A 16,097-nucleotide genomic window follows, 5' to 3' on the forward strand; every position below is an offset into this window, starting at 1 on the left:
AGGTGCAAAGCATTACAATAGTGCAAAGTTGGAAACAGCATCACTTGTATTATAGATCAAAACTCATTTGCTCCAAGTATGGAACGCAGTGTGTCTTTAACAGATGTAGTTTATAATAGCCTGTCTTAACAATAATTTTAAGTGAGAAAGCATATTTAAATTTGAATTTAGTGTAACACCTAGGTTCTTTACATAGGTCACGATTGGGTATTGGTCTTGGAATAGAAAAGAAGGGGGCACAGTCAACTTATCACCCTTTTGCAACACCATAATCTCAGTTTTTCAAATTCTGTGCTAACATTTCATGTCAACCAGTGACACATGGCTGTTAAGCAGATAGAAATAATTTCAATGTATCAGACCAGGTTGCGGACACAGGGATGAAAAACTTAATGTCGTTATAAAGATGGTACCCTGAACATAGTCTGGCCAGAGTTTGCATAATAGAGCCATATAGATATTAAAGAATGTGGCAGACAGTGCCGAGCCCTGCAAGACACCTGTCTTGCATGCCTGCCAAGAGGAATGTTTGGATGATAAATAAACTATGTCCTCTGAGAGATAAGAAAAGAACCAGTCAAGGACCAAACCATCAAATACCACAGTCCGTCAACCAGTCTAATAGGATGGCATGATTAATATTGTCAAATGCCACTGAAACATCTAAGCACACCAACACACAACTAGACCATTTTCAAAGCCAAGTCTAATTACATCGACATAGGAAATCAGCTGGATTTCAGTATTGAGAGACTTTCTGAATCCAAATTGAAATTGTTCGAAGATTTGATTTTCTTGAAGAAAGTCTTCTAGTTGATGCAAGACATCTGATGTAATAATTTGGACATAAAGGACAAAGATGAAATTGGTCTATAATTCTTCAATTCCTTTGGATCCAAATCAGCTTTCTTTATTAATGGACGAATCACAGCATGTTGTAAAGAAGATGGTATTTTTACTTCTGATAAAGATAGGTTAACAATCTTAGGGCCTCATTTTCCAATATCGCAGCAGTAACGCATGAGGGGGCGTGTCCTATGCGATGATTCCAGTCCACAATATTCCCAGCAGCCCGTTTTTAGAGAGAGAGAGAGAGAGAGAGACTCTTCCTATAATGCCTATGCCCTAGACAAGTATTTGTATCCCTATGGGAGGGCCACCTAGTAACTCGAGGTGGGGATTAGGTATGAGCGTAGGGGGTTGGGGGCCACTTTCACATTCCACATGAGACGTACGGAAAGAACAGTGGTCTCTAGTGAAGATTTGCTGGCCGTCGGAGTGAGGACACTCACTCCAAGAAGAGATTTGGGCAACGTTCTCTCCACCTAGCTTGTTGTTGCCCAGGTAGAGTGTCCATCAAGCTAGGTGGAGAGAACGTTGCCCAAATCTCCTCTTGGAGTGAGTGTCCTCACTCCGGCGGCCAGCAAATCTTCACAAGAGACCACTGTTCTTTCCGTACGTCTCATGTGGAATGCGAAAGTGGCCCCCAACCTCCTACGCTCATACCTAATCCCCACCTCGAGTTACTAGGTGGCCCTCCCATAGGGATACAAATACTTGTCAAATCAAAGGGTTGTAGTTATTAGCCGCGATAGCAGCCGCGCTAACACTGCGGCTGTTTCGCCGCACACGATAAACTGGTTCCTGCTTTACATATGCTCCGCCCCAACTCCGCCCCCTGAACACCAAATTACTAATTTGCATTCGCAAATCGCGTTAACGGCTGTTAGCGCGATTTGCGAATTTATCGCACGCGGTAAACTGCTTGGAAAATGAGGCCCTTAGTCAATGTTGGAGTAATCACATCCTTTACCACCTTTAGGGTTTGGGAGGGATTTGTATTTATGTGCATACTTTTGCTTTTTTTTTTAAAGGGGGCATGCATTCCCCCCTCCCCCCCCCCCCCACCCCAAGAAAAAACGAATTGTACACACATCAGCAAGTATAATGGTATGCAGGTAGTTTGGTTGGTTTAACTTTCAAAGAGGAAGTACATATGTACTTTCTCTTTCCTTTGAACATTAGTGTAAAGTGTGTGGGTAGTTGTCTTTAAATCTATGCAGGCAGTTACAAAATTGTCCCCTTAATGTGCTAGGGCTTCCCTACTCCACCTTAAAACCGCTTCAAATGCTCCAGAACGCAGTAGCGAGGGTCATCACAAATGCCCAGAAATCAGCCCACATCACTCCCATCCTTAAAGACCTCCATTGGCTCCCCATCCCTTCACGTATCCTCTATAAAACACTCTCCATCATTCATAAATCCATCTATTGTCACAACTCCAACTGGCTTGACAAACCCTTCTGCCTCACACGCTCTAACTGACCCACCAGAGCAAACAACAAAGGAACCCTCCAGGTACCCTCTCTTAAAAAGGCACATCTCTCCTCTACAAAGGATCGTGCCATCTCCATTGCTGGTCCCATGCGATGGAACTCACTTCCCACCTTTCTTCGACTTGAGCCATGTACCACCAAATTCAAAAAGAAATTAAAGACATCTTTAAGCAGGCTTACCCAGATTAGACACTTACCTCCCTCATCCTTATGCTAACCCTCCTTTTGACCTGACCTTTCTATATAGCTTTTGTTACTACTTCATGTTACTTGCAGTACATTACTTGTTATTTGCATTATATTTCTCTTTGCTCTGTCTCCGGCTACTTCTCGGCCTCTCTCGGTTCATTGTCCCTCCCCAGCACCTGTTTTATGTACTTTCCACCTTTTAGTTCGGATGTAAACCGGTATGATGTTTCCCACTAATGTCGGTATATAAAAGCGTTAAATAAATAAAATAAATAAATACAGAGTTTCCCTATGAGATCATGGTGAGATTATCTGCAAAAAGCCCATTAAAAAACAACAAAACAAAAAAAACTCACCCCCACATCTCAGACTCCCAGCAGCAAATTATAAACTAGCTTGCTCTTGGGAGTCAGTTTGAGTGAGGAGACGGCAGATAAAGTACATTTTAAAAGATGAATATTTTGTAGGCTTATCATATCTATCCCAAAGGAAGGAGGCCCTAGCAGACACAAGAAATGTTCTGATTTATCAGAGGTTTTATCCTGCTATATGCCAGTAGGAAACATCTGTTCTGAATTGTACTCAAATTAAGCTGCTGAACCATTTTGTTTTCCCAGGTATTACTTCAGTTGTGTCACCTTTCTGCTGATACCGAACAGTCAGTACTACAACTAGAAGTTCTGGGTTTAGGCACAGAGCTTAACATAAGAACATTTGATATGACTGCAAATGCTTTCTTGAAAGAAATGTGTTTAAAATGTCCAGAGTATATGGGTAAGTTTATTAAGGTTATACATACAATTATCTGGTGGGGGTGGGTAGATCCTTTTCCCCTGACATGCCTCACATTCAGGCCAATACATTAAAGTGCGGCCGCGGTTACCCTGCTTCTAACCCGCTTTCTACTCACAATTTGGCCGCGTTAGTCCAACCTGCGATTCACTATCCCTTTTAACCCATCCTTACTGCCTCTTTAAATCAACGGGTAACCCTTTCCGCCCGCAGCATGTATATGAGATGTAAACGATCGGATTAGCTATTCCCTCCCATACAGTAACGCGCGCCCCGATTATCATTTTTTAAACCTGCAGTTTTGCCATGCGTTTAACCTGCTAATTTACTGCCTACCCCTACCCCTGCGTTAGTGTGGAGAGTCAGGCAAGCCGAGACGAAATTTCACAGGCCACGGAGCAGCCCCAGCAAGCCCCGCTTCACTGCCTGACCCCCTAACTCCCCGGGACAAGACCGAAGTGAATCGGGCAAACTTTCCGCCAGCCCCCACTCACCTGCCCTGGCCGCGTCCATGGGTGCCGATCTCCCGCGCTGACAGCTTCGGAGCAGCCCCAGTCCTCTCTCCCCTCCTCCTGGGGACAGACGGTGGCGAGAGCGGCTTCAGCAGCCCGGGACGGATAGCGCCTATACAGTAAAATGGATTGCGCATTGGACGCGCGCTGGATGCGGCTTGCATTTGCATGACATTTAAATACAGTATCGAGCGGTATGTGATCCAGACTGTGCGTGCGGCAAACGCGGGTGCGCCCGGCACTAACACACCTCTTTCTACTGCACCTTACTGTATCGGCCTGTTTGTATAGTGATGTACTATTCAATTAAGAGGTCAGTATTAAAAAGGGAATGTCCATTTAACTTTTGAAGTTAGATGAACAAATTTCAAGGTCTGAATATCCTGTCCTGCAAGTGGTTAAATTTTAATCAGATAGGTCATTCCGTGGTTAAAATTTAGTCAAGTGAAAATAAGAGGATGGCATGAGGTAATTCTGGGAACATGGAATTTATTTGGCTTACTCTGCTCAGAAAAATTGCAGGCCTAAACTGAGCCAGATAAACCCTCCAAAAATGAGCAGTGGGTCATCCTGCCCCTCCTGCTCCCCAATATGAATAAAAAAATGTGTGGCCAAGCATCCCCCCCTCCCCCCCCGCAACTGGTCAGATGCTAGTTTCGGGGATTTTTGCAAATATTCAGTAAGCCAGTGAGCAACAGCGTTACCCAGATAACTTTACTGAGGTAAGATTAACAAGAATATTCGGACTGGGCAGTTACTAACTGTAAACTTTTAACTGGTTAACTATTCCTGCTCACAGACGTTTTGAATATTGACCTGTTAGTTATCAGTGATATTGGATAAAGGTCAACAGGTGTTCCAAAAAGTCTGGCCAGAAGTCACCTCATGATGAGTGACCTCTCCGAACAGCACAGTGCAGTTCATGTACAGATACTGATTACAAATATAGCACCAGGCAAAGATGTGAATAATTATATTGAGCTTCAAACATATTTTCAGAAAACATATGCAAGGAATGCTATTCTGTACACCCTAACCTTTGTTTTGGCCATTGGCTTTAGCTAGCTGAGGAAGCTACTAGTAAGTTGTGTTGAATGATATCTCCATCCTTTAAAAGGTAGTATGAGATTCCCCTGTGTGGACCTAGAAATCATTTCCCTGCTGTTTTCACTTAGCTAGGAAATAAAATATTGGAGAAATATAAAAACTGAAATACATTCAGTTGGGACAGTTAAAAATTCAAGCTGTGGTGAAAGCTGCAGAAATTTATGGGAGTCTCTGAAGAAGAGCAATTTACCTGAGTTGCACAAGTGGGTCATGTGACCATACTTTCTCCCAGGACAAGCAGGATGGTAGTCCTCACATATGGGTGACATCACAGGATGGAGCCCAATCACAGAACACTTTTGTCAAAGTTTCCAGAACTTTGACTGGCCCCTACTGGGCATGCCCAGCATGGTACTAACCCTGCAGCCAGCAGGGGTCCCCCTTCAGTCTTCTTTTTTCCGCGCAGCAGTAGCCTCGCAGTAAAGGAGCTCTGCAGAGATTCCTGACAGGAATTTTCCTCATGGAATTGCTAAAATTAATTTGCCTCACAGGGATCCCTCCTTTAACTTTTTTCAGACTTTGACTGGCCTCCGGTAAGTTTTTACCCGTTTTCCGTTGATTACCGTCAAGCTTGGCCCTCGCGGCCTACTGGCCGTCGACCGTATTGCAGCTCGATTTTTTCTATGGCCATGGCGTCGGGGTTCCGTTGGTGCCCGGACTGTACTCGCACCATGTCTATTACAGACCCTCATAAAGTTTGTGTAATGTGTCTCAGACGAGAGCACGATGTCTTGACCTGCACCAAATGTGCCCTAATGACACCTAAAGGTTGCAAGGCCAGAATGGAGAAGATGGAACTTCTCTTCCATGCTCAGACCCCGACTCAGTCCATTGCATCGATGTCGTCTGAACCGGCACGTCAACTTCACGCCAGCATCGACCACCAACCGGTGACAGTCTGGCATCAACGACTTCTTGGCCTTCGACACCCTCTACTCCCCCTCAGGACCGAGGGGATCGTAGGGAGAAACATTGCCATCGGCACCGAAAGACTCGGACCATTGAGGGAGCGAAACCATCAACCTCGCCATCGTCCAAGCCGCCGTCGAAGAAACCCCATCCAGAAAAGGCACTGACCTTTTCGGTGACCGGGTCACCGAGGCAACCCTCGCCAGATAGGGCATCAGGAGCCGCGACTCCGCTTTTAACGGTGGTCCCTCCGGCTATGCCTCTACCTTCTTCTGTTCCGGAGCCGGGGCTGCTTGCTCCAGGTCTCTGAGAAGAACTGGACCGGATGGTTCAGGAGGCCATCGACAAGGCAGTGCAATGACTTCAGGTTCCTCCGGTACCGATTGCGGAACCGACCATCGACCCGATTCCAGCAGTATTGGCACTGCTGCTGTCCAGGATGGAAGTGCTTATGGCTGCTTTTCCACCGATGGACCCCGGGTCACCGATGGCTCCGGTGCCCTCCCCTTTTACACTGTCATCGGGAGGAAGAACACCGTTCCGCATCCCTCCATCGGGAGTTCTGCCTCAGCCATTGAGACCGATTCAGCCATCCCCACCGATTCCATCGGTGCCGATACGTCCATCAGCGCCATCGAGCCATCCATCGATGCCCTCGATGCCTGCGCTGGGGCCTTCGATGCCTTCATCAGTGCCTCCGGTTATTCCTTCGATGCCTTCGGAGCCTAGACCGGGGCCTTCAGGTATCCAACCACGCCGTCCCCCTCTAGTTCCTAGAGGGACAGGTGCTGATCCGTATGATGCCTGGACTGATGACTCCTCACCAGACACTGATGATTTACCATCTCCACCTTCACCCACTGAGAGTAGGGAAGCGTTCTCCTCCAGAGGACCTCTTTCATAAATTTTGTGAAGGAAATGTCTGAATTGGTTCCCTTCCAGTTACAGACTGAACAGGATGATCGACATCAAATGATGGAGTTACTATAATTCCTGGATGCCCCCAAGGAAATAACCTCCATCCCTTTCCACTAAGTTCTTCTGGACCTCCTCAAGAAGAACTGGGAACATCCTGGCTCTACTGCTCCAGTCCACAGAAAAGCTGACACTACCTATTTGGTGCAGTCAGCTCCAGGCTTCCAGAAGCCTCAATTGGATCACCAGTCTGTGGTGATTGAATCTGCGCAAAAGAGAGCAAAAAGGTCAAAACCTCACACTTCCTTTCCCCCTGGAAAGGAACAGAAGTTTTTAGATGCCATCGGTCACTGAGTCTTCCAAGGATCAATGCTGATCTCCCGAATTGCCGCTTATCAGCTTTATATGACCCAATATAATAGGGTCATTTTTAAGCAGATCCAAGACTTGACAGACTCTGTGCCTCAGTCACTTCTAGAATAACTTCAAACCCTAATTAACAAAGGCTTTGAGGCAGGCAAACATGAGATCAGATCATGTTATGACATCTTTGACACTGCAACCAGAATATCTGCAGCTGCTATTTCAGCGAGACGATGGGCTTGGCTCAAGTCTTCAGACCTTCGCACTGAAGTCCAGGACAGATTGTCCGACCTCCTCTGTGTAGGGGACAATCTCTTTGGCAAGCAGATTCAGAAGACAGTGGCTGAATTAAAGGATGATCATGAGACTGTAAGACAGCTCTCTCTGATACCTTCGGACTATCCTACCAAATAGCCTTTCCGGAAGGACTCTAAGAAGCCATTCTTCAGACCAAAGAAATCCTACCCGTCGCCAGCCAGATCCCGTTCTACGAGACCATTTGTCAAAGCACAGTCTCGTCAGACCCAGAAACAAAAGCCACAAACAGCCCCCCAGCCGGGCCCTGCTTCTGGCTTTTGACTCTCGTATAGAGAGCAGCAGCCAGCTTCCGTTACCCCACATACCAGTGGGAGGTCGATTGTGCCATTTCAACAACAGGTGGCACTCAATCACCTCAGACCAGTGGATTCTAGTGATTATAGTTCAAGGATATCATCTCAATTTTCTCTCCATCCCGCCAGATTCCCCACCTCTAATGATGTGGAAAACATCTGACCATTCACTCTCCTGGAGCAGGATGTCTCCTGCCTACTCCAGTCCGCAGCAATAGAACCAGTGCCATTCCCTCAGCAAGGCCTAGGGTTCTATTCCCGGTACTTTCTAATACCCAAAAAATTGGGAGGCGTTCGTCCAATTCTGGATCTACGAGCGCTAAACAAGTTCCTCCATAGAGAAAAGTTCAAGATGGTAACCTTGGGCTCTCTTCTTCCTCTTCTACAAAGAAGAGGCTGGCTCTGCTCTCTAGACCTTCAGGACACATACACTCATATCGCAATTATTCCATCTCATCGCCAATACCTGAGGTTTCTAATAGGCCAAAAGCACTATCAGTACCGAGTGCTTCTATTCGGCCTTCCATCTGTACCAAGAGTCTTCACAAAATGCTTCGTCGTAGTTGTAGCTTTCCTCAGGACTCAAGGTGTTCACATCTACCCCTACCTAGACGATTGGTTAATCAAGGCTCCGACTCAGCAAGCTGCTCTGTCATCCCTCAATCTAACCTTACACACCCTCATTTCGCTCTGATTTCTCGTCAATTACGACAAATCCTGCTTAGTCCCATCTCAAACCTTATCATTCATTGGAGCAGACTTGGACACCTTGCAAACAAAGGCTTTTCTGCCTCGACAATGAGCTCTCACTCTCGTGTCTCTTGCACACCAGCTGCAGTCTCAGCACTCCGTGACTGCACGCCACTTTCTCATCCTCCTGGGACACATGGCGATCTCAGTTCAAGTCACACCAATGGCCCATTTGGCCATGAGAGTCATGCAGTGGACTCTAAGGTCACAGTGGCTCAATCCATTCAGCCTCTGTCGACCAATCTTCTACAGGGCTTGCCCTTTCAGGCGCCAGACCCTCAAATAATTCTCACCACCGATGCTTCCAACTTCGGATGGGAAGCCCACATGGCTGATCTGCAGACACAAGGTTCTTGGTCTCCAGAGGAAGCCAAACACCAAATAAATTTCCTAGAGCTGCGAGCAATCAGATATGCTGTCAGGTATTTCAAGATTGCCTCTCCAATCAAGTCATCCTGATCCAGACGGACAACCAGGTGGCCATGTGGTACATCAGGCTCCTACCTTCTGTGTCAGAAAGCTGCACAGATATGGGTGGAGGCCTTCTCCCACTTGGTGTACCTCAGAGCCATTTGGTTGCCGGGAGTGGACATGTGTTGGCAGACAAGTTGAGTCGCACTTTTCAACCACACGAATGGTCTCTCAACCCTTCAGTAGCGAACTCCTTCTTCCAGCAGTGGGGATATCCTCAGATAGACCTCTTTGCATCACCCCAGAATCACAAAGTAGGCAATTTCTGCTCTCTCACTCGCAGCCAACATTATCCACCAAGAGACGCATTTTCCCTCTCATGGGCAACCGGTCTCCTATACGCCTTCCCTCCACTTCCACTTCTCTCGAAGACTCTTGTGAAGTTACGTCAGGACAAGGAAACCATGATCCTGATAGCACCCCACTGGCCGCGCCAAGTGTGGTTTCCAATAATTTAGGATCTCTCAATTTGCAGGCACATTCCTAGGAACAGACTCGCTCCTAATCACTCAAAACGAGTGCCTTCACCACCCCAATCTTCAAGCCTTGTCCCTGATGGCATGGATGTTGAAAGGTTAATCCTTCAACCACTTAACCTTTCTGACCCAGTTTTCCGTGTCCTGATCGCTTCACGGAAGCCTTCCACGAGAAAGTCTTACTCTTACAAATGGAACAGATTGACATCATTGTGCTCTTCTCAGGCCCTTGACCCTTTTACCTGTCCAATTCCGAAGTTTCTGGACTACCTCTGGCACTTGTCAGAGTCAGGTCTAAAAACTGCCTGCATCAGAATGCACGTCAGTGCGGTAGCCGCCTTCCATAAAGGTGTCGGGGATGTGCCTTTATCAGTACAACCCCTTGTCACACGATTTCTGAAGGGCTTGCTCCACCTCAATCCTCCACTGCATCCTCCGGCCCCTTCTTGGGACCTTAACCTGGTTTTGGGTCGGCTCATGAAACCACCATTTGAGCCTCTTCACTCTTATGAACTTCGATATCTTACATGGAAAGTGATTTTCCTTTTGGCAATCACTTCAGCTCACAGAGTTAGTGAATTACAGGCCCTAGTTACCTATCCGCCTTACACTAAACTTCTGCAGGACCGGGCAGTACTCCGCCCTCACCCTAAATTTTTACCTAAGGTAGTTTCAGATTTTCATTTAAATCAATCCATCATACTACCTACCTTTTTTCCCAGGCCCCATTCCAACCCAGGAGAGCAGGCTCTGCATACCCTTGACTATAAACGGGCTCTAGCATTCTACCTAGACCGTACAGCTGCCCACAGGAAAAGCACTCAATTGTTCGTCTCTTTCCATCCTAACAAATTAGGGCAGCCTGTGGGTAAGCAAACTCTCTCCTTCTGGTTGGCGGACTGCATATCCTTTTGCTATCAGCAAGCGAGCATTCCATTTCAAGACCATGTTAAAGCACACTCTGTGAGGGCCATGGCGACTTCAGTAGCACACCTAGATAAGTGCTGCTTCCTGACATTTGCAGGGTTGCCACTTGGAGTTCTCTCCACACCTTTGCAGCCCACTATTGCTTGGACAAAGCCGGGAGACAAGATTCCATCTTTGGCCAGTCTGTCCTTCATAACCTATTTACCACATGACGTACCAACACCCTTCCGCCTGCCTGGTGGGGTTCAGGATGCCCTCTACCAAATTCCGCCCCAGTTGTTGTTCCTGTTGCACGCCTTTGGCTACATTTGGTGCATGTTCGGACATCCTCAGCTCGGTACTCACCCATATGTGAGGACTACCATCCTGCTTGTCCTGTGAGAAAGCAAATGTTGCTTACCTATAACAGGTGTTCTCATAGGACAGCAGGATGTTAGTCCTCACGAAACCCACCCGCGGTGTTGGGTTCGTAACGTTTTATTATTTTATTTTTCGGCACTGCCTGTAGCTTTTAAATAAGACTGAAGGGGGACCCCTGCTGGCTGCAGGGTTAGTGCCATGCTGGGCATGCCCAGTAGGGGCCAGTCAAAGTTCTGGAAACGTTGACAAAAGTGTTCTGTGATTGGGCTCCATCCTGTGATGTCACCCATATGTGAGGACTAACATCCTGCTGTCCTGTGAGAACACCTGTTACAGGTAAGCAACATTTGCTTTCTACCAGACTTCAGTTTCTTCTCCATGGATAAGCAGGACAAATCAGCCACATGTCTGGACAACGACATCCAGTGGTGCGAAGGACAGAATGTTTGCTACCTAAAATAGTAGGGAACATGAATGGCTTTACAATGGGCACTGTTTAACTGATTTTTTTATTTTTAGTAACTCTCCGTATGCTGTTACAATTCCACCAACAAATTTGTTTTACAGTTTACTAGAGGATTATGATGTCTGGCATAAAACTAACCCCTCCTGTATTTTGAGATTCTTTTCCAAAGATTTAGAAAGTTCTTTTTGTGGGGATCTCTTACTCTCTAAAGTCCCTTGTTCAACAAACAGTAGTACTTTTTTTTTTTTTTTTTCAAACAGTTTTTATTGGAGAACACCAAGTATATTCTTATACTGCAATGTGGAAAATTGAACAGAACTTTTAAAATGACCAGCAAAAGATTCATATAATGTATTCCCCAATCTTTAGATTATTTCCCAGTTCCCTTCCTCTCCAAGTACAGCCACATCACTGAAAGCTTGATACATTCAGAAACAATGATTCAGATATCCATAATTTGTTTGAAATTAAACTCCTTTTTCTTGCTATTTTAAAAGCTATTCTCTTCTTGTTTTCTCTTTTTAAGATGATGAAAATAAACCAGTTTATATCGTTACAACACTGGATAACTCTACTGATGATCTTCTCACGCTGGATTACACAAAGGTTAGAAGAAATACAATGAAGCATTTCATTAGTATATGTTCTTATAATCCAAATGTAATCTCTTCAGATATTTTACAAGTAAGAAGTTGAAGTGTTCATATCATGGGCTGTGGTGCAATTTTCAGATTATTTGGTTTGGCACAAAATCTATGGGTGGACTTTGCACCAGATTTCACATGTGTTAAATATGCACATATGTTCCCTTAGAAACTTGCTATAGGTACAAAGTACCTGAAGACCTTTACACCTGCTTTTTGTATGGGAAGATTTTCTATTGAAAATAGAATGCAAAGACTAGAAAATGCAAGCTACGTTATTTTCTGATCTTGCCCAAAACATCTCCCTGGAAGGCAATTTTTGGGCAGTCAATTTTTGCTGGTTACCTGCATAAATGGCTTTGAAAATTATCCTTTGTATGTTTTTAATATTCTCATGATATACCATAATAGAAATTCATGCACGGGTTGCATGATGGCAGTAAGGTGGAGTCCTATTGATCATGAAGTGACACACCCAGTGGCCATGATTTCAGGGTTCTGGAAGGAGCCCTGGTGCTTGATACCCAACTAAGAACTGTTATTCACTCTAATGGTTTCTAGATCAGTTGGGAGAGAATATAAATAGGTGAAAAAAATCATTGGGTAATTGTGACTGAAGGCTTAGTGTGCTGGATCCCTGATCTGTTTCCTTTTTCCAATTGAACTGGAAGCCAAAAGGAGCAGAGGAAATTGCCGATTCCCCTCGCCCCAAAATGAATTGCATATACTTAATGTGTTTCCCTGTAGATGGTGGAAATTACTCAAATGTAACTTTGTTTTCCCCCCTTTTTTTTTTTTTTTTTTTTTTAACAAATATCGCACAGGCTAATGTTAATGGTCCAGAATTCAAAACCACTTATAAGAATGTTGAACAGCTGATAAAGGTTGGTGTCAGTAAAACCTGTTTTGCAAATTATCATACCTATTCTATATTTTCCGATTTTTTGAAAATTGATCCTATTTGGTATATAAATTCTTTCTTTAGGTGAACTTCTCTTCCCTAGATGTCAATTTACATACGGAAGCATTGCTGAGTGCCATGAACTTCTTAAATAATCTTGTTCCAAAATCAGAGAATACAGTAGCTACTGTAGAGCAGGTACAGGAAATTGAAGAGGAGAAAAAGGAAGAAGCATACAAGAAAATAATAAGTAAGCTTTGCACTAAAGACTTTCTCTAACTTAAGTTTATATTTTTATAATGTACTCTCTTTCAATACCAAGAAGAATTTGTAGTGTTGCTTTCCTATAAACATGATTGGAGAAATTACTTACCTGATAATTTCATTTTCCTTAGTGTAGATAGATGGACTCAGGACCAATGGGTATAGTGTACTCCTGATAGTAGTTGGGAGACGGAGTCAGATTTCAAGCGTTCGTCAGCCTACACATACCCATGCAGGAAGCTTAGCTATTCAGTATTCTCCTCGAAAAGCAATGGTGGATATATGTGTGCTCTAATAACTTGATTAACTAGGACTGGTTCAACTGATTTCCAATTGGAGACCGCCAGTGCACTCAACTGAAAAACACTGACACCCGGCAACTATGGGTGTCTTGAACTAGGGGTAATACCTGGCTTACCCGTGCTTGTCTTGCTCTCGGGGATTGTCACCCAAGGTTTCCAGATTTTGCGGCAGCCGTGGGCGGGATGCTGAGTCCATCTGTCTACACTAAGGAAAACGAAATTATCAGGTAAGTAATTTCTCCATTTCCTAGTGTGTAGCAGATGGACTCAAGACCAATGGGATGTTCAAAAGCTACTCCCACTTAGTACTGCCCTTGCAAATGATGTGTCCTCCCGGGCCTAGACATCCAGGCGGTAGAACCTAGAAGAAGGTATGTATGGAGGACCACGTCGCCGCCCAACAGATCTCAGCAGATGACAGCATCTTGGTTTCAGCCCAGGACACTGCCCTGGGCCCTTGTAGAATATGCCTTGACTTGTAGAGACGGAGGCTTCCCTGCCTCTACGTAGGCCGTCTTGATTATTTCTTTAATCCAGTGGGCTATGGTTGCCCGCGAGGTCGCTTCCCCTTGTCTCTTCCCGCTGTGAAAGACGAATAGGTGGTCCGTCTTTCGTACGGATTCCGATCTTTCCAAGTATCGGACTAGGAGTCTGCCAACGTTTAGATGGCGAAGACGCCATGAGTTTTCCAAGCCCTTATGTTCATCTGGAGATGGTAGAGATATGGTTTGGTTTAGATGAAATTGAGAAACCACCTTCGGAAGAAAAGAGGGGACGGTGCGTAGTTGTATGGATCCCGGTGTGAACCTGAGGAACTGTTCTCGACAGGATAGGGCTTGAAGCTCGGAGATGCGATGGGCTGAACATATTGCCACTAGGAATGCAGTCTTCAAGGTCAGTAGCCGTAGAGACAAGACCGCGAGTAGGTCTGAAGGAAGCTCCCACTAGGAAGTCTAGTACTAGATTGAGATTCCATAGGGAAACCGGCCACTTTAAGGGTGGTCGGATTTGTTTGACCCCTCTCAGGAAGCGGGAAACATCTGGATGGGTTGATAAGTGATACCATCCACTTTGGCTCTAAAGCAGTCCAGCGCGGCCACCTGAACCTTGAGGGAGTTGAGAGACAACCCCTTCTTCAAGCCAACAGAAGAGGAGGTGGATTACTAGTAATAGTAAAATCCTCTCTCTCCCCTCATAAGAAAACTCTTACTTTTAACGATCCAAATATAGAAACTCTATTGATCAGCACAAAGATAATAAACCTTTGTTTAATATACAGCCCTCCTGGGAACCTTGCTAATAACCTTTCCAATTTCCTTGAAATAATCACTACCCTACCCTGCAACTTAGAACAGACCGTAATTGCAGGAGACTTTAATTTGCATTTTAACAATCAACAACACCAATCTTCAACTACTAATCTTATAGAAGCTATGTCAGGCTTAAACTTCACCCCTCTTATAGACGTTCCAACACACAGACAAGGCAATACCTTAGATCAAGTTTTCATTAATCCTTCTTTTCTTAATCCAAAACTTGATATCACCCCAATACCATGGTCATATCACTACTTAATAAAAGTCACAGGGAAAATAAAACCTTTAAATACACACATAAATGATCAAAAGACCCACTCAGAATTGCGACGAAAGAAACTAAATACAGAAACTTTCATAAACACATTGATTCCAAAAATCAATCAAAATCCTCACACACAAATTAATAACATGGTAAACTATTGGAATGACTGCATAACAGAAACTCTGGACATTATTGCTCCTCTAGAAATGGTTAATAACACCAACAAGAAAACATCGTCATGGTATACCGAATCCCTCAAAACAATAAAACGCAAGTTACAGAACCTGGAACGAAGATGGAGAAAGAACCCTCGACCGGAAAGAAAACAAGAATATTTTACATTGCTTCAAAAATACAAAAAAGAAATAATAAAAACCAAAAAATCCTATTACGCGACCCAACTGAAAAAAGCATACGGAAACCCAAAAATTCTATTCACCATAGTACGAGAATTAACAACTATATCAGAACCACCTGCTATGATAACAAATGATCTCTGTAATAAAATAGCACAATTCTTCACAAAGAAAATTGAGACAATCTCTTCAGAATTTAAACACCTCCCACTGCCAAAATCACTCATCCCAATCTGTGCCTGTAACTTCTCAGAATTCACAAACATAAATGACGCAACAATCATAAATATACTTACCAAATCTAAACCATCAAAAAGCCCTTTTAACCCGTGTTCAGGATCCATACTCAAATCAAGTAAAGAACGCATTGCTCCTTTCATATCTCAAATAGTAAATGCATCTTTATCCCAAGGAATCTTTCCCGACTCCCTGAAAAAAACATCAGTTACCCCTATACCAAAAAAGAAAAATCAAGATCCTTTAAACTTATCAAATTACCATCCAATTGCCACATTAACATCCATCGCAAAAATAATTGAATCCGTTGTACTTCATCAAATTTCATCGTACATTGAAGAAAATAACATTCTTCATCAAAACCAACACGGATTCAGGAAAGGACACAGCACTGAATCCCTTCTCATATCTGTTTTTGACACCATCATCAGAGGATTTGATGCAAACGTAAACTACATACTGGTAATGATAGATACTTTAAATCATACCATACTCCTGTCTAACCTACAGCAAATTGGGATCACAAATACAGCTTTACAATGGTTTACATCATTTCTACAAAACCGTCCACAGAGAATATCCTTAGGAAAATCAAAATCTGACTGGTACACAACTAACACGGGTGTCC

General features: G+C 44.3%; 1 protein-coding gene across 3 annotated transcripts in view; it reads left to right on the forward strand.

Moving 5' to 3' along the window:
* VPS13A (vacuolar protein sorting 13 homolog A) overlaps window positions 1–16,097 on the forward strand; it is a 745,426-nt gene that overhangs the window by 303,101 nt on the left and 426,228 nt on the right. For all 3 annotated transcript variants that reach the window (XM_029616432.1, XM_029616443.1, XM_029616452.1), the window contains exons 26-29: window positions 3,143–3,299; window positions 11,711–11,790; window positions 12,653–12,712; window positions 12,814–12,979. In XM_029616432.1, the coding sequence (XP_029472292.1) occupies window positions 3,143–3,299; window positions 11,711–11,790; window positions 12,653–12,712; window positions 12,814–12,979 (463 nt within the window). The remainder of the gene's footprint in view (window positions 1–3,142; window positions 3,300–11,710; window positions 11,791–12,652; window positions 12,713–12,813; window positions 12,980–16,097) is intronic.

This window comes from Rhinatrema bivittatum, chromosome 1, assembly GCF_901001135.1.
Source record: "Rhinatrema bivittatum chromosome 1, aRhiBiv1.1, whole genome shotgun sequence".
Lineage (NCBI taxonomy): Eukaryota > Metazoa > Chordata > Amphibia > Gymnophiona > Rhinatrematidae > Rhinatrema > Rhinatrema bivittatum.